This window comes from Triplophysa rosa, linkage group LG9 (assembly GCF_024868665.1).
Source record: "Triplophysa rosa linkage group LG9, Trosa_1v2, whole genome shotgun sequence".
NCBI lineage: Eukaryota > Metazoa > Chordata > Actinopteri > Cypriniformes > Nemacheilidae > Triplophysa > Triplophysa rosa.
This window is the reverse complement of record NC_079898.1, coordinates 1089968-1108723: the sequence shown is the minus strand read 5'-3', so window position 1 is coordinate 1108723 and position 18756 is coordinate 1089968. Positions and strand designations below refer to the sequence as shown.

The following is an 18756-nucleotide window of genomic DNA, read 5'->3' as shown; positions in this document are numbered from 1 at the left end:
TGTTTTCTCTGGATATTAGAATGCTGTTATTTATTTTACATAACGACACGCCCCGTGCGCCTTCACTCGGCTCAAATTCAGTCACGCACGCGATGAAGCACATAAACAACGGTCATTTGGTTCCTTTGATTCCACGCCAGTTCCTGTGCAAGTGCTGCTCACTGCCTCGCCAGTCGCCACACGCCGTGTTGTTTGATGTAAAATCTGATCTGAGAGCAGTTCTTCCCTTTCGTTGATTTACTGCCAGTCTAGCAGGAGGGCGACATGCGCATGCGCACTGTGCGTGCACGCAACGAGCTGTATTAATGGAACGAAACAACACAACTGTATTACTTTCTGAAATAAATGTACTCATTTCAATGAAAGAAGCGCGCGAGGTCACCGGCACACTACACGCTGTGTTTTACGGCAGCGTGCTATGCAGTAGGGACAGGCGGAAGTGGCTTAAATCAGTGCACTAGTTAGTGTGTTTGATGTCGCACAGGCGGCGCTTTGTTTCCCACCCGTGACCGACACACGCGCTCGATGCGCCGCGGCACATTTTCCGCTACAATCGCGACACGTCACGTCGAATCTAACGGAAATCAACCGCTTTTTATCGGGATGAATGGATTTATCCCTCGCTGTCGATCTGCTGGAGAATAAAACGTGAGGATTTCCTCAGTGTGTGGATTTTTCCCGCTGAATGTGATTCCTGACAGGATGCGTGCGTGTTTCTTTCCCTTTTCCACATAAACACAAAGAGCTTCCTGAAATATTCCTGACAAGATGGAGAATGAAGTGTTTACTCCTCTGATGGAGGAATTTCTGCTCTGTCCTCTGGTGTTCTGGGTGAGATTCGTATATATACATTCACCATTATAGCTCGCGTGTACACTGTATTATTATGGTGTGTTTGTGTATTGATGGTGTGTTATTACTATGTGTTTGTAGGTGAAGACAGTGTCTCAGCTGCTGTCTGATGGATCTCATCTGTCGGAGTTTATGACATTAGTGGATGGAGTTTATTTAAACGTCATCATGGCTCAGATGTGAGTACACGCATGTCAACAGTGTGTTCGTCATGAATGGATCTTGTGTGTAACGTTAGTTTACTGTATCTATCCTGACTGCATGACCATATGTGAAATGTGGCCTTTACATAGCAAAGAATTAGCTCAAACATTGTGTGTCATACAGAATTCTGTGTAGTGTTATATAGTGAGATGCTATTGGAGTGTTATATAATGGATCCATTTTTATTTCGCTTAGTGTTATATAGGTTGGTTTTGTATAGGATATAGTCGTGCGTAACACGTTGTTTAACGTTACTGCATTTACGTATTCAGCGCAGTGTTTAAATGGTTTATGTATAGTGTCGAGCATTATATAGTGCGGCCTTATACAGTGTGACAATGAGAGTCAAAAAGTTAAAAGCATCTTAATACATCAGATGTGCTGTAGATGTAATACTTTGAACAGTGTGTGTGTGTGTGTCCTTAGTGTATGCATTACTCAAGTTGTGTATGTTTGTACAACAGTAATAACAGTAATGTTTGCATTTGTGTGCAGATGATTATGTGGTTATGTAAAGCGTGTCCATGTTGATGCTGCTCGTGATGTTACTCTTAAAGTTCTGCTTGTTTATTGTGTGTTTTATTCATGAATGTGTTCAGACTCTGGCAGCTGGTCATCTCATCTGCTGCTCACGACTGCCAACGCACACGCACACCATTATGAGGTCTTTCCATAGGCGTAATGGTTTTTATTCTGAGCTGTTATTTTCTATCCTCTCGCTCTAAACCTCACTCTCAAAACTTTCAGCCTTTTTAATTAATAACTGTACTTGATTTAAAAAAGGTTCATATGAAAGTTGTTTTATACTCATTATCCATGCACTCCATCACACAAAGTGATGATTGTTCAGGACTTGTTTTAAGTACAGGTACATTAAAGCACTCTTTTGTGTTGTGTGTGTGTGTGTGTTCATGTTTGTATATCCCAGTGGGGACCTAAACCTGAATGCACACCAACTCATGGGGACTTGTGTCACCGTGGGGACCAAAATTGAGGTCCTCATGGGCACAAAAGCTTATAAATTGTACAGAACAATATTTTTTAAAAATCTAAAAATGCAAAAAGTTTTCAATGATCTTTAGGTTTAGGGGTTGGGTTAGGGATAGGGGATAGAATGTACAGTTTGTACAGTATAAAAAAACATTACGCCTATGGACTGTCCCCACAGGGATAGTAAACCAGATGTGTGTGTGTGTGTGTGTTCATGTTTGTATATCCCGGTGTGGACCTAAACCTGAATACACACCAACACATGGGGACTCGTGTCACCGTGGGGACCAAAATTGAGGTCCCCAGGGGCAAAAAAGCTAATAAATTGTACAGAACAATATTTTTTACAAATCTAAAAATGCAAAAAGTGTTCTATGATCTTTAGGTTTAGGGATAGGGTTAGGGATAGAATATACAGTTTGTACAGTATAAAAACATTACGCCTATGGACTGTCCCCACGGGGATAGTCAACCAAAGCCTGTGTGTGTGTGTGTGTGTGTGTGTGTGTGTCTGCAGTGCAGTGCATGTTGTATTAGGTGACCAGAGAATCTCAGCAAGCGTGTGTTGAGTAACTCAAGGATGTTGTTTAAAGTTTGTCATGCATCTCAGTGATAAGGCTTATTCATACGTATCCCAACAAACACCAACATTGTGAGTTGATTGTTGAACCTGTAGTGTTGGGAATCACTACTGTTGTGTTGTGTTCACACTGTGAGAGACAAATTGTAAGAAATTATATTGTACTACTGTAAGAAAATATTAGAATCCATCAAATATAAGTAAACACCATAATAGTTTACACTAAAACCAAATACAATTCCCATTATAACCTTTAAATCCATTTTATATTGTGTTTTGGGAGGGGTTCTTTTTTCAGCAGGGAAGATAATGATATTACTACTCTTTCAGAATTGACTTCATTACTGAATTTCACTGAGAAGATTTATGTTTATTTTGAGTAAATAAAGAACTCTATTACTTTAGTAAATTATTAAAGTATTACATTGGCTGATTTAATCATTTTTAAGTATTTGGGATTTTAAAAACAAATAGAAAATGTGCTGAATGTTTCATTTCATTCAAGTAAAATTGATTGAGTTTGATTGAAATGACCTTTGTTTTAAACACGAAGCCAGGCGCCAGTTGATGCAGGTTGTGCGTGTGAGTCAAGCCTCGTCTACATTGCCAGGTGCGCTCGTGGTGACTTGCGGTGTGGTGCCGGGCATGAGTATTAAACGAGCATTACAAAACAGGCTGCGTGTGTGCGGAAAGTGTAAATGGCGGGATGTGAACTGACACTGTGAATGGTGGTCAAATTATTCAGTTGAGTACTGTTAATGTTTAAAATATTCAATATTGACATTAATAACCTATTCTATCATTTGGCTGGGGGGCAGCAGGTTTGCTGCAAAGTATCTTTACACAATAAGGGCTCTAGACTACGGCTGGAACGATTACTCGAGGAACTCGAGTAATTCGAATACACAAAATCATTGCTTAATCCATTTAACTACAGTACACACGGAGCACCGCGTTTCCCCACGGACCATTATTACTGATGCACAGCCATCTGGACATTAGAGATGCAGCGAATGTTCGGCAACTGAAAATATTCGGCCGAAAATAGCAAAAAAGCATTTTCGAATAAGTGAAATGGCCGAATAAATTTTACAGATTCTGACGGTGATATGATCAAGCAGCAACCAGCGCAGAGAGAGAGCGACGCACTTTATTAATGCAGCAAACATGTTGGCAGTGTGTGGAGAATTTTAAAGCAACACAACCTTAAAATTATCTGTCTAAAATTATTTTAGTGGTAGGACAACTCTTAACTGGACGAATTTTACTGCCACTGCTACCTAAGCAGCCCTCTATCGTCTGAAATCACACTTGTAACTTTGGTGTGCGGGGACTGGGAGGTACACAAGCCCCGCCCATCACCTGCTTTAAGGCATAGGTCATGTTTTACTCGTAGCCTGGGTGAAGTTAGCCAACATCTAACAATAAAACGAAACGATCTAGTTCAACGCAAGTGTCCAAACCATCACCATGGCAGAGCCAGCAAAAAAAAAACAAGAGGAAAGAGAGAGAGTGATCAGACACGAGCCAGAACACGAATCAATATCTGACGGACTTACACTCGGTGGCACAAGCTGGAAGAGGCAATGGATTGCAAAATGGATGGAGAGCTAACGTTAGCCTTCCTGCTACTGGATTTGAAAGTCTTATATGTACATTTTTTCTTACTGTCCTGTACTTTTGAGATTATTAGTTATTAGGCTGTGCTCAGGTTGTTTATTGGCGCACTAACGTTACTGGTTCACAATTTATAACCGTATGGTAGACTAGAGATTATGTAATGTTGCCCGGTCTCAATAGTTTACGTAGATTCATTGTGCCTCGTCACGAATTGAGTGTTATGCTTGTAAACTCTGACTACCAAACCACAAAAAATGTTTTATGGTCAAAAGTTGCTGAGTCCTCAGTTCATGCATGTAGACTAATGTTATCGGTATCTATAGTTACCATGCTAGGCACTAGGGCTGCACAATAATTTATCGCGATACTACTAAATCCTATTGAAATCAAGCTGGCTGCAATATGCAATGTGTCAATATTTTTTTTAATGCGTAGCTTGTCCGTGAAGCACGGCTCTGGGATCAGTAGGAATTGCTGCTCGATCTAAAGCAGTGCGAGTTTGAGTCGCTTATAATGTGTATTTGAAAAAGCAACACCCGTCAAACATGATCATTATGAATATACTTTATTATCATAAAAATACCTGATGAGGCTTGAGTAACAGTGATAAAAACATGTCCTTAGGCATTTCCTAGATTCTAGACTGTGTTATGGTCTTCTTCTGCAGTGCGTATTTGGAGTTTCCGCACGAGAGAGCCCCCTCTGGTTTTCGGATGCAGCAGCATTTTCCCATACTTCACTCAAAAGTTGTGCATAAATCACGTGATATTTATCGCGACAGCCCTACTAGGCACTATTCCCATAGCGACTTGAGTGTAAGTTAGTGATTTCACCTGTTACACAAACTACAACGCCTGGTTGAGTGTCTTTCCGAAAATATAACTACTGAAAATTATTTTCGTTGGTTACTAATAGGCATGGGCCAGTATGAGATTTTGACGGTATGGTAACCTTAAGGCAAACTATCACAGTTTCACGGTATGGTGGTATTGTGGCTGCAGCTTTAAAATGTGTTATTTTAAATGTCCAAGTAAAAAACATTGAACACAATAGATTTGATTTTTAAGCAACAAAATATTTGGAACAATAGTAAACATGTATAGTATGTCACGTTAAATCAGTGCTTCCTAAACATTTTGAAAGCATGGCACACCTTTCTAATCTTCTTTTACATGCACTTTCAGTAATTAAACTTACATGCATTCATCCATTCATATATACATGCATAAATAAATTAAATGCAGATGTGCAAGCAACTAATTAAGCATAAACAAAATATAGCACAGAACCTGATGGATTCATGTACTAAACAGCTCATACCTTTGGAACGATACAACAGAAACTTTCAGTGGTTTTAAAACCGTGGCTTTTCCAAACCGTGGTATACCTTGAAACCGGTATTCAGCCCATGCCTAGTTACTAAACACATTCATGCGTTGTGTTTTGGGTGACTGCAAATGCGCTATGTAGCTAGCACGCTATGTGTTAACGGGTAACAACCAGCTGCTACTTCAGAATCTAGTTTGAGCTATTAGTATAGCCCAGTAGTATACCCCTCAAGAGCCAAAACAGTGCTTTAGTACATGCACAGTTTATGAAGTGACATGATGTGACAGCGGTTTCTACTTAGTCAACAAATTCACATGTATTGTGCTGCCCATGGGGAAGCTTATACTACGACAGTATTAACGACATTGATAACAGACAATTGTGCTTATCAACATGGGGGAACCCTAAACAAAAGTTCTCTTGTGTTGCTTTAAAGTGTCAGAGAAAGACACAGCACAGAACTTGCCACACCGGAGTAAATTTCTGAATGAAAGTGTCTTTACCGGTTGGTAACTTGTGTACTTCAGACTGGAGTGGTCGGTCTGACAGTAGCCCCGCCGCTCGCGACATCCTTTGAATCATTTTGCAGTGTAGCCTATAATAATCCAACAGTTTTCATTTATTCATATTTTTAGCTTATAATGTTGAATGACACTTTTTATTAATGAAGTGTTTTGTTGTAGAAGTACAGAGTACAGTACATTCTTTCAGCAGTCAGTTATAGGCCTAATATACAGTATCTCACAGAAGTGAGTACACCCCTCACATTTTTGTAAATATTTGATTATATCTTTTCATGTGACAACACTGCAGAAATGACACTTTGCTAAAATGTAAAGTAGTGAGTGTACAGCTTGTATAACAGTGTAAATTTGCTGTCCCCTCAAAATAACTCAACACACAGCCATTAATGTCTAAACCGCTGGCAACAAAAGTAAGTACACCCCTAAGTGAAAATGTCCAAATTGGGCCCAATTAGCCATTTTCCCTCCCCGGTGTCATGCGATTCTTTAATGTTACAAGGTCTCAGGTGTGAATGGGGAGCAGGTAAGTTAAATTTGGTGTTATCGCTCTCACTCTCTCATACTGGTCACTGGAAGTTCAACATGGCAAAGAACTCTCTGAGGATCTGAAAGAAAGAATTGTTTCTCTACATAAAGATGGCCTAGGCTATAAAAAGATTGCTAAGACCCTGAAACTGAGCTGCAGCACAGTGGCCAAGACCATTCAGCGGTTTAACAGGACAGGTTCCGCTCAGAACAGGCCTTGCCATGGTCAACCAAAGAAGTTGAGTGCACGTGCTCAGCGTCATATCCAAAGGTTGTCTTTGGGAAATAGACGGATGAGTGCTGCCAGCATTGCTGCAGAGGTTGAAGGGGTCAGCCTGTCAGTGCTCAGACCATACGCCGCACACTGCATCAAATTGGTCTGCATGGCTGTCGTCCCAGAAAGAAGCCTCTTCTAAAGATGATGCACAAGAAAGCCCGCAAACACTTTGCTGAAGACAAGCAGACTAAGGACATGGATTATTGGAACCATGTCCTATGGTCTGATGAGACCAAGATAAACTTGTTTGGTTCAGATGGTGTCAAGCGTGTGTGGCGGCAACCAGGTGAGGAATACAAAGACAAGTGTGTCTTGCCTACAGTCAAGCATGGTGGTGGGAGTGTCATGGTCTGGGGCTGCAATGAGTGCTGCCGGCACTGGAGAGCTACAGTTCATTGAGGGAACCATGAATGCCAACATGTACTGTGACATACTGAAGCAGAGCATGATCCCCTCCCTTCGGAGACTGGGACGCAGGGCAGTATTCCAACATGATAACAACCCCAAAAGAAGCTGAGGGTAAAGATGATGGACTGGCAAAGCATGTCTCCAGACCTAAACCCTATTGAACATCTGTGGGGCATCCTCAAACAGAAGGTGGAGGAGCGCAAGGTCACTAACATCCACCAGCTCCGTGATATCGTCATGGAGGAGTGGAAGAGGACTCCAGTGGCAACCTGTGAAGCTCTGGTGAACTCCATTCCCAAGAGGGTTAAGGCAGTTTTTATTTTGAGGGGACAGCAAATTTACACTGTTATACAAGCTGTACACTCACTTCTTTACATTGTAGCAAAGTTTAATTTCTTCAGTGTTGTCACATGAAAAGATATAATAACATATTTACAAAAATGTGAGGCGTGTACTCACTACTGTGAAATACTGTAGGCTATTCAAGAAGGGCGAGGGCAAATTTTTTTTTGTTTTAATTTAGCATACTTGTTTTGTTCAATTTTATTTTAAGGTATATTGTATTATATTGAAAAGCAAGACAAAATATAAAAAACATTTTGACCATTCAGTTTATGCAATAGTGAAAAAATTGGCTAAATAAATAGAAGAAATACGTAAAGCCATGTTTGGTATTCGGCCTTCGGCCAATTGTTTCATTTTCGTTCTGCTTCGGCCAAGAATTTTCATTTCGGTGCATCCCTACTGGACATGTTATGTAAACACAGAAGACGCTGCAGAATAAATTACAGAAAAATATACAGAGGGCAGAGGCTTTCATTTCTGCTCTGACAACCATGAGGCTGCAACAAACACTGTGCGTGCGTGCGTTAGTGTGTGCGTGTGTTAGTGCGTGCGTGTGTTAGTGCGTGTGTGTTAGTGCGTGTGTGTTAGTGCGTGTGTGTTAGTGCGTGTGTGTTAGTGCGTGTGTGTTAGTGCGTGTGTGTTAGTGCGTGTGTGTGAGAATGGTGAGAGAACATTGTGCTTGGTACCTTAAAACCGAACTTTTAGGACTTCAGCTGGCAAAGTTTATCCTGTCTGTCCAGTGCGCGTCCCATAGTGTTTAACTCAACTCAACTTTATTTATATAGCACTTTTACAATTTTCATTGTTACAAAGCAGCTGTACATGAGACATATTGACTATAAGCAAAATAATTAAAGTTGTACCTGCAAAAACAAGAAAAGGTTGAAAACACAGAAGACAGACATAACCACATACAAAACACTCCACACACACAATATGCACACGTACTAACACACATAGACATAGAGACACACACACACACACGGATGCGCACGCACACACACACAACACACACACACACACACACACACACACACACACACACACACACACGCTCAGTGAGAGCACACATTTAGGATAAAGGAGAGAGAAGCACAGGTCAAATATAACAGACTATAAATTCCTATATGCAATATTAATTAAGTAAAACTTTAAAATTCTAAAGCAGCCCCCCCGGCCAGGCAGATAGTGCAAAAACAGTATGCAAACGGTGGCGAGGAACCCAAAACTCTAATCGAGAAAAAAAACCTCAGGAGAACCCAGGCCCAACCAGGGGATTCCAGTTCCCCTCTGGCAAAAGCTGCTGCCTCTGCACAAGCTCCAGAGAACTTGCACAACAAGGCTAAATAAAATAAATAAACTTAATAATAAAATAAATTATAGTTTAAGATTATCATTAATAATCTAATAGCATTTGAAGTTTTGTGGTGAAGACATGTCAAGAGACCGCGTCCTTCTTTATCCAGCTCTATCATCTCAGCTCTTGTCAGGTCCCCACTTCCCATTCTCCGCTCTACCATCAGGTCAGGCCATGAACTGCATCCTGCTCGCTGTGGTAACCTTGGAACAATGAGACAAGACTGGCTGAGAGTAGAGTACTGTTCTGTACTCTTTGATGCAACAAGTACATCAGTTGTGTTTTTGGTTCCGGTTGATCTAACTAATGCAGCCTAAACCCTCTGAAGATTTATATTATGGAAGAGTAGTGTATGCAAGATTAAAAAGATGCGTCTTTAGTCTAGATTTAAACTGACAGAGTGTGTCTGCCTCCCGGACAGTGCAGGGAAGACTATTCCAAAGTTTAGGCGCTAGATAGGAAAAGGATCTACCACCTGCACTTGATTTTGAAATTCTAGGTATTACCAACTGACAGGACGCCTGAGAGCGTAATGCACGTGAAGGACTGTAATACAAAAGGAGTTCATTCAAGTACTGAGGAGCTAAACCATGTAAGGCTTTATAGGTAATAAGCAAGATTTTAAAGTTAACGCGATGCTTTATAGGTAACCAGTGCAAGGTTGACAGAACCGGGCTAATATGTTCATACTTTTTTGTACGTGTAAGAACTCGAGCTGCCGCGTTTTGGACCAATTGGAGTTTTTGTAATAAGCCTGCAGGGCAACCACCTAACAGTGCATTACAGTAATCTAGTCTTGATGTCATGAATGCATGAATTAACTTCTCTGCATCTGCGATTGACAGCATATGACGTAGTTTAGATATATTCTTAAAATGGAAAAACGCAATTTTACAGGTGTTGGCGACGTGGCTCTCAAATGACAGATTACTATCGAATAGAACGCCAAGATTCTTTGCTGACGACGAGGGTTTTATGGAACATCCGTCAATAGTTAAACAGTATTCTTGGTTGTTACTTATAGCAGTTTTCGGTCCAATAAGTAACACTTCCGTTTTGTCCGAGTTCAGTAATAAAAAGTTGTTACTCATCCAGTTTTTTATATCGACTATGCATTCCATTATTCGATGGAACTGCTGTGTTTCATGAGGCTTCGAGGAAATATAAAGTTGAGTATCATCAGCATAACAGTGAAAGCTAACTCCGTGTCGCTTTATTATATCTCCTAGAGGTAGCATGTATAATGCGAAGAGCAGAGGCCCTAAGACTGAGCCCTGTGGTACACCGTACTGGACTTGCGATTTGCGTGACACCTCATTGTTTATTGCTACAAATTGAAAACGGTCGGATAAATAAGATTTAAACCATTTCAAAGCTATTCCCTTAATGCCGACATAATTTTCGAGTCTATGTAGGAGTGTGCTGTGGTCAATGGTATCGAATGCAGCACTAAGGTCTAGCAGCACCAATAACGAGATACAACCTCGGTCAGACGCCAATAGCAGATCATTTGTAACTCTGATCAAAGCAGTCTCTGTACTGTGACATGCTCTAAATCCAGACTGGAATTCTTCATTGATGTCATTCCTTTGGAGGAAGGAGCATAATTGAGTTGAAACTACTTTTTCCAGAACTTTAGATATGAAAGGTAGATTCGATATAGGCCTGTAGTTCCTTAGTTCTCTAGGGTCGAGTTGGGGTTTTTTGACAAGGGGCCTTATAACAGCCACCTTATATGCTTTAGGCACATGTCCTAATGTCAGAGATGAGTTAATAATACCAAGAAGAGGATCTATAATTTCTGGGAGCATCTCTTTCAGTAGATTTGTAGGTATAGGGTCTAGTATGCATGTTGTTGATTTAGATGATCTAATAATTTTAGACAGCTCATCTTGATCTACGGTATAAAATAATTGCATTTTCTCCTTAAGGGCGCTGTAGTTAGTTTGTTCAGCGGGTTTCACTTCTGATTGCATTGTTATAATTTTTTCTCTAATATCTTGGATTTTATATGTGAAGTAGTTCATAAATTCATCACTGCTATGCTGATATACAGGATCAGAAGTCACTGACGATTTATTTTTTGTTAATTTAGCCACCGTGTTAAATAAAAACCTAGGGTTGTGCTGGTTTTCTTCTATTAGTGATGAAAAGTAGGCGGATCTAGAAGTTATTAGGGCTTTCCTGTATTTTCGAATACTATCCTTCCATGCTGTACGAAATACCTCTAATTTAGTTTTCTTAAAGTTGCGCTCCATTTTTCGGGCCGCTTTCTTTAGAGCCTGAGTGTGTTCATTATACCACGGTGTGGGGCTGCCATTTTTAATCTTCTTTAAACGTAGTGGAGCAACTTTGTCTAGCGTTACCGAGAAGGTGGAATTAAAATTTTCAGTGGTAATGTCAAGATCTTCAACGTTATTTCTCATGATTTGAGACAATTCGGGCAGATTATCGAGAAACGCATCTTTGGTAGTTGAAGTTATTGTTCTACCATATTTGTAACAATGAGTTTTATTTGCAGCCGTAGGCCAGTGAAGCAAACATAATACCAGATAATGATCCGAAATGTCTTCACTCTGCTGAAGGATTTTAACGTCGTCCACATTTATACCGTAAGACAGTATTAAATCTAAAGTATGATTACGAAGGTGAGTGGGTCCTGACACATGTTGACTAATGCCCATGGAGTTAAGAGTGTCTTTGAAAGCCATTCCTAAGGCATCTGTAACGTTATCTACGTGGATGTTAAAGTCACCAACGACAAGGAGTCTATCTGCGGCCAGTACTAGTTCTGATAAGAACCCACCAAATTCTTTAATAAAATCTGTGTGGTGCCCTGGAGGCCTATATACAATAGCTAGAATCAATTTAAAAAGTGTTTTATCTTTAGTATTAGGTGTTGAAACATGAAGAACCATGACTTCAAAAGAATTATATTTAGAGTCCCTTTGGGGACAGATTCATTTAAAGAAATATAATCATCTGGTTTTAGCCATGTTTCTGTCAAACAGAGCATGTCTATTTTATGATCTGTTATCATATCGTTAACAAAAAGTGCTTTATTAGAGAGAGATCTAATATTTAGCAATCCGAGTCATAACAGTTGATTATCTGTATTTTGTTCAAAAGTTTGTCAAAGTTTATCCTGTCTGTCCAGTGCGCGTCCCATAGTGTTTACAGTACCTGTTATGTTCAAAGGCTGTTTAAACACATGTGCACTTATCAGGGCTGTACAGTGTGGCATATAACGTTATGTATTGACCAGTGTAGCCCGCATGTGATACAGTTTGGCAGGTGCATTAAACAGAGCCGCTTGTTTGTATGAAGTGCGTTTGTTTTGTGCTTGTTTCTGTGTGACGTTAATCAATGGTGAACCGCTATTTTACTTAGTTTTAGTCTATTTTGCGAGTGAAACTTGTTTTCCGGCTGCAATCCTGTTATTTACACATGTTCTGCATGTCTGAGTGAATGAACTGCACAGTTTAGCGTGATTCTCATGGATTTGTCTGCATCTGCACTGTATGAGGACATGATCACATTTTGCTTGTTCGACTTGATGCGGCACCGCAAGATCCGACAGGCAGATGACATCAAAGGGCCGTAAGAGTGCGAAAGCAAACTTTTTATGGTTTTTCAAATCGCTCTCGTGGTACTTGGATATCATCTGCCTGTTGGATCTTGCGGCGCCGCAATCAAGTCGAACAAGCCTATTAACTTGATCTGCAGAGTTGGTCTGAGAGTTTATTTCAGAACATTTTACTGAGTGAAGCTATGTGAAGTGAAGCTATCGTCAAACACACACTAAAAAATAAGCTTCTTCCGACAACCTGCCAAAATAAAAGTCTGGTTAACTACAGTAGTTTTATGTGGACAAATATATTACTATGTAATAGTAAAAAGTAAAAAACAGAACTTTTAAAACAAATTTAGGTCAACTAAATGCATCATGCATAAAGTGAAGTTAGTTGTTTACATTTGAAATTGCTCTTTCTATTTTTATTTATGTTTCTTATTTATATATTTGTATTATATTGAATTTTGAATTTAATATGGCAATGGAATGTGCTAAATGAGTTTAGTTTTCACAGATATTAATGTATGCCATTTCAGCAATAAATGTGTTTATTTTTTATAAAAGGAAACAAATTAGTTGTTTAAATGTTAAATGTTGTTTTAAGAGACCTGTCTAATTTTCTCTTGTATATTTAGTATTGCTCTTTAATAAAGAAAAATAACTTATTATCCGAATACTCGATTATTAAAATAATCAATATCCACATCCTTACTCTAAACTCATTTTTCCCACTAGTTGCACTTTCTAAGTTGATCCCACCAACTTACAATTTGGTCGCACCCTTTTTTATAGTAATCATAAATTAGTTAAACCAGTTAGATTTTAGTAGACTAAATATAATGTAGATTTTATTGACTAAAGCTAGACTAAAACTAAAATGATGGGGATGACTAAAATATAACTAAAACTAAATTGCATTTTAGTCAAAAGACTATGACTAAAACGAAATCAAAAATTGCTGTCAAAATTCACACTCAGTGACAAACCTGCAGTACAGAAGGTTCAGTTAAGCTTTAAAATGTTAAAATTCTTTACTAGTTGTATGTGCAACAAAAAGTTACTGAAATTGTTAATATTTCGAAAATATTTCTTAATTTAGTTCAAAATATCGAGATGTGTATCGTATCGTGTAGGGCTGGGGGTAAACGATTATTTATTAAACGATTAATCTGGCGATCGTTTTGTCGATTAGTCGACTAATCTAACGAATAGTTGGACGATTGATCTAACGATTAATCTAATAAAAACCATAATGTATCTCAAATAAATACCAAAATAATCTATATCAATATCAAAAATCTATCTACTAATTGATCAATAATGATCAAATCAATCTATCAATCTAATAATGAACAAAAATCAATCTACTCTTTACCTCATTGCAGTGTTATGCTATGATTAGTTTATTTGAATGCTAACGTGGCTATCTAGCAGCTGTGCACTTTGGTGGTGCTAGGCTAACCAAGTAACCAAAGCATCTTAGCTCTCTGTGCAGTTTGTTCGTGCTATGTTACTACTATAGATAGCTGTGTTCTGCAGCCGTAAGCTAGCTTCCATTCAAGCCAACATTAGATGATAACTAACGTTAGCTAAACACAGCTGTCTAGGCGCCAGTAGCTACCTAGCAAGAACAAACTGCACGGAGAGCTAAGATAGTTAGCTAGCACCACCGAAGTGCGCAGAGCTCAAGCTACACAACACACTACACAAACATGAAATTAATTTAGCCAACGTTAGTTCTTATTTGTTATTGTCTCCTTCACGAGTGACAATGGTGTGCCTCCGTTTCAGATGCTCCAACATTGCCGTTGTGCTGGTGTGGTGTGCCAACACCATTTGGCAAAGAGCGCAAATAACGACACCTTTACGTTTGGGACTAAATTTGAAGTATTCCCATACCTTCGAAGATTTAGGGCGAGCTGTTTTTTTAGGATTTTTTCTTTTATATTGGGGCTTTGTTCGGAATTATGTGAGGAGGTTACTGTTTCGTCCTCCATTCTGCAATGTTTTGGTCTCCCACGTGTGTGTGGCGAGCTGTGGCGTAGCGTCGATGCAAAAATACGACGTCATCGACGGGTCGCTACAGGCCTAGTATCATGAACTCTGCATCGAGATATGTACCGAATCGTGAGGTTTATTTATTTTATTCTTTAAAAAAGGTAACCGAGTGTATTTGAATTTCAAAATCTCAAGACAGTGATAAAACATGGACAGCTGGTGAAACCAACATCAGCAGGGCTTTCACACTGTAGGGATGATTAGGGATGTGCATCTCCATACTGAGGCCAATGCGAGATGCATCTCGATACATTGCCAATGATACCATACATTAAAGGGGTCATATGGTGCAATCACGTGTTTTGCTGTGTCTTTGGTGTGTTATAAGTTGCCCATGCATGTATTAGACAAGTAAAATTGCAAAAATGAAAGTGTCGGAACAAAAGATGCATTCTATCTAAAAGCGAATGCTTACCCAGACCTGCCTGAAACGCCTCGTGTAACCACACAACCACAAATCTACGTCAGGTCGTGGTATGATTTGACTAAGACCGCCCAAATGTATACGCAAGTAAGGTGGGCGTACCTGTCAGTACAATTGAAGAGGAACCTGATGTTCCAAATATGGTAAGAGGCGTTACATTTCCGTCACACGCTTGCAGTATTCCACCAATCACTATGCACTGGAGATCCGATACCAGTGTTTCCCATAGGATTTTGACAGACTTGTGGCACTGGTGACGTCATGAACTAATTAGCATATTTGTGACGTCATCATGTCGTGTTAGTGTTAGCACTTTTTTTGACAAGAAAAAGTTGACAGCGCTTTTTTAGTAAAAAAAACACTCGCATGGTTTTCCATTTTAATGGAAACTATAGATCTTACATGCATGCTGTGACTTCAGTTAACTTTCAGTCTGTGCTTGGCTAGTGTCTAATAATATAACTATTTGCTTTTTTATTTGTTAATATTAATTAATATTATTTTATTGTATAATAATTGTATTAAATAAACAATTTGTTGAATGGGTCCTGTAGTTTGATGCATTTAAAGAAACCGTATGGTACATTGACATCTAAACATACTGATTTTCTCTGTGAAATCTGTAAATAAAAATTTGACAGCATTGAAAATATATTTTTTCATCTTAACCTTGTGTTGTACAGTGGAGCCATCTTGTTTTTACTCAGTTTAAGCTGCCTCAATAAAGACAACAAAACTGCCAGGATTAATCCCACAATTTTTGGCAAGAATGCTCACACTGGGATGAGAGAGTTGACATTTTAAAGGTGTGACTGCAGAGATCTTAACATTAAAAAAACTTATCAATGTACTTTGTACTGTGGCACTTCCACCTCCGACAGAAAAACCTCTCGTTTATTATTGGTGAAGTTCTTCTTTTTTTGTCTTTTGCATTAAACACTTCTCTATAAGTCTTTTTGAAAACAAATAAATTCATGTGCATACTCGTGTGTTGTGTTAGGCAGAAAGTAGGGCATGATAAATCAAAATAAACCTGCATCCTTGTGTCCTCTGAAGGATGTGGTATACGGAGGATCTTCAACTTGGAATTAAACGAGACGTCCTTTGTAGGGATGGGTATCGTTAAGCTTTTAACGGTATTACTACTCTTATCAATACTGGGTATATTTTTTTTATAAAAAATAAGACCAAAAGTAAAGAATTTATGAATAGAATAACACTACTTTATTTCCTGCAATGTAAAATAAATTGTATTCAGCGCAGACCAGCAGTATTAAAAGAAGTGGGTTGGTTCATCATAGCCGCCCGCAACAATTTTTTTTTTGAAATATTTAAATGTTTATTTTAATGGACAGATTTTAATGTTTGTCCTGTGTACGCAAGTAAAGACACGAATTATTAAGCTCTCAAGGCCTATTATTTGGGCTGATTTATTTATTATTGTATAAACGAGTAGAAAATGTGTTGTCACATCATGTAATCCAATTGAAATAAGACACACAAATAGATATAGGTTGCGCGCATGTCTCATCTGTTTTGGAAGATGCGCACATGGAGACTTGCGGTGCGGAGCAACGACTCCAGGCGCGAGCATGACTCTGCTTGAGAGAGACAAGCCGTGCGTGTTTGTGATGTTAAAACAGCTCATCCGTTTAGTTTTGGGGACGCGCTGTTTTGGTAATGCGAAACGGAGACGGACACGAAGTTCAAAAGCATTCAAACACAGGCTGCACGCGCTCGTGAAATTTAAACAGCTCATCTGTTTAGTTTGAGAGACGCCATGTTTGGGTAGACGTGGAGCGTGCCGCGTGTTTCTCCAGTACCGAAAGCAGAACCGATATGGGCGGAGCTTATCGATGCTCCGGTCTTTCATAATTTAGCCCCGGGGCTCTTTTAATACCGGGTTTCGGTACCAATCCCTAGTCCTTGGTAGGACATACTGGCAGAAAAGGAAACAGGAAGAACCACGTTGCTATGACAATACATAGACTTGGTCGGATTAGCTGGGAACGCCCACAAAAATGTCATATCCTTCCATTACAATCAATGTATGTAGACCTTATTAGGCGCGAGATCTTAACTCTTTGTAATGACTACCATTGCCTTTTGCTTGGTGCAAGTTGCTATGCGGTTATGAATCTCTTATAAGTAAAAAAAAACAGGTTTTTTTCTGCATTGAAAAAATGAAGGCAGCCGCCTCCATCAAATTTTGTGCCACCTCAGACTCACGTCAAAATTATGTCGGGTGTCTTCACAAAGAACACTGCGTGTATTTAACAGAAACCCCATTCACACAGACCACTGATCCCAGAAAATTGCCAAAAGAGTTCCTTCTGTGTGAACGCAAACGCATCCCGGATTGATCCGAGAAGTGATTACGGAAAGGGGACCTAGTAACATTAACTGGATCAGTCCCAGAAAGCGCACTGTGTGAACAAAAAGCAGAAACAATGTCTTAAAAGCTGTGTAGTGATGACACACAATAATTTGGCTATGAAAACAAATATAGTTAACTCTTTAAAGCCTAAAGGGAAAATGTGTTGTTTTCACTCATTTTGTTCTTTTGACTGTCAAATTCTAACATAATGTCCTATCATCATGTGCAAGGTATGGTTTTTGTCAGAAGACAACTGTCTTTCAATAAAATAAGTGTTTTCACCATTACTGTGTGTTGTGAGTTTGTAAATAGATTATAAATAGACAAAAATAGAAAAACAAAATTCTATTTTTACTGATTTTTATTCAGCCATTCTCAAAAAACAAAAGGTCGAAAGAATCTAGCACTTCAGACATGAAGAATATACTGTAGTACATGAAAAAAAGTATTTTAGTGTCAATCATTTACATAGTTTTCATTCAGGAGCCTTTTTTGATCCCAGTACTCCAGGAGTTTTTTTTGCACTTTTGACTCCATTCATTCAAAGGTGGTGCTGTTTGAAGCAGTTCCTGTACAATTGCAAGCACAAGCCCACATCACACTCCTGGCACTTCCATAGAGTGCTCCTTTTGCATTGTACACAACGCCACCACCCCATGTTGGCCCTCTGAATGTTGCCTACAGAAACTAGTAGGTGATCCCATTTTCTCTCTTTGGGGCTGCGATCAAGGGGAACACCTATGAGCTGAGCAGTAGTACTAGGAAGTACCGTCGTGCCATGGGCTTGTCCTGGTGGATAGCACACAGTTCTTTGTGTAAATTGAAGCTGTTGGTCACTGCAATGTCTAGGAAGTGCTGAAATATGGTCATATACCACTTCCAGGTTTTAAGGTGCACAGACATTATTCCCAGCATCTGGTCAGAGCTCCTCCCATGTACTTATTGTACTGTTGAACTGCCACTGGTCTTGGAACAGGGACCCTCTGTTTTCTCCCATCCTGTGTGTTCTGCCACCTCAGTGTGCACATGGATACTTCGCTCGTATCCATCCACTTGATGAACAAAAGTTCATCATCTCTGATCCAGTGGATAGAGCCTCTTGGTGATCTGTTATTCAAGGAATTTTGTTTGGTGGAAGAAACACCAGCTCTTCCTTCTCTGCAAGTTCCACATGCACCAAATCCCAGTCGGTGCAGGTGCCGAAAGAGGAGAGGGCTTGTGTAAAAATTGTCACAGTAAATCACATATCCTGAGCATAAGGTAGTCTCTGTTCACCAGTGATGTAACATCATCAAAAGACATGCCTTTCCCA

The 18756-nt window shown here is 39.5% G+C and overlaps 1 protein-coding gene across 4 annotated transcripts in view; it reads left to right on the top strand.

The window, feature by feature from the left end:
- Nucleotides 1-258: 258 nt before the first annotated feature.
- ccdc88ab (coiled-coil domain containing 88Ab) overlaps nt 259-18756 on the top strand; it is a 96532-nt gene continuing 78034 nt past the window's right edge. For 2 of the 4 annotated variants that reach the window (XR_008963506.1, XM_057341565.1), the window contains exons 1-2: nt 260-831; nt 934-1031. Coding sequence is in view for 3 of the 4 variants with exons in the window: in XM_057341565.1 (XP_057197548.1) it covers nt 769-831; nt 934-1031 (161 nt within the window). In the remaining variant the exon portion in view is untranslated. Of the gene's footprint in view, nt 832-933; nt 1032-18756 lie in introns of all 4 variants that reach the window. The other 2 variants (XM_057341566.1, XM_057341567.1) reach the window with 2 other exon arrangements.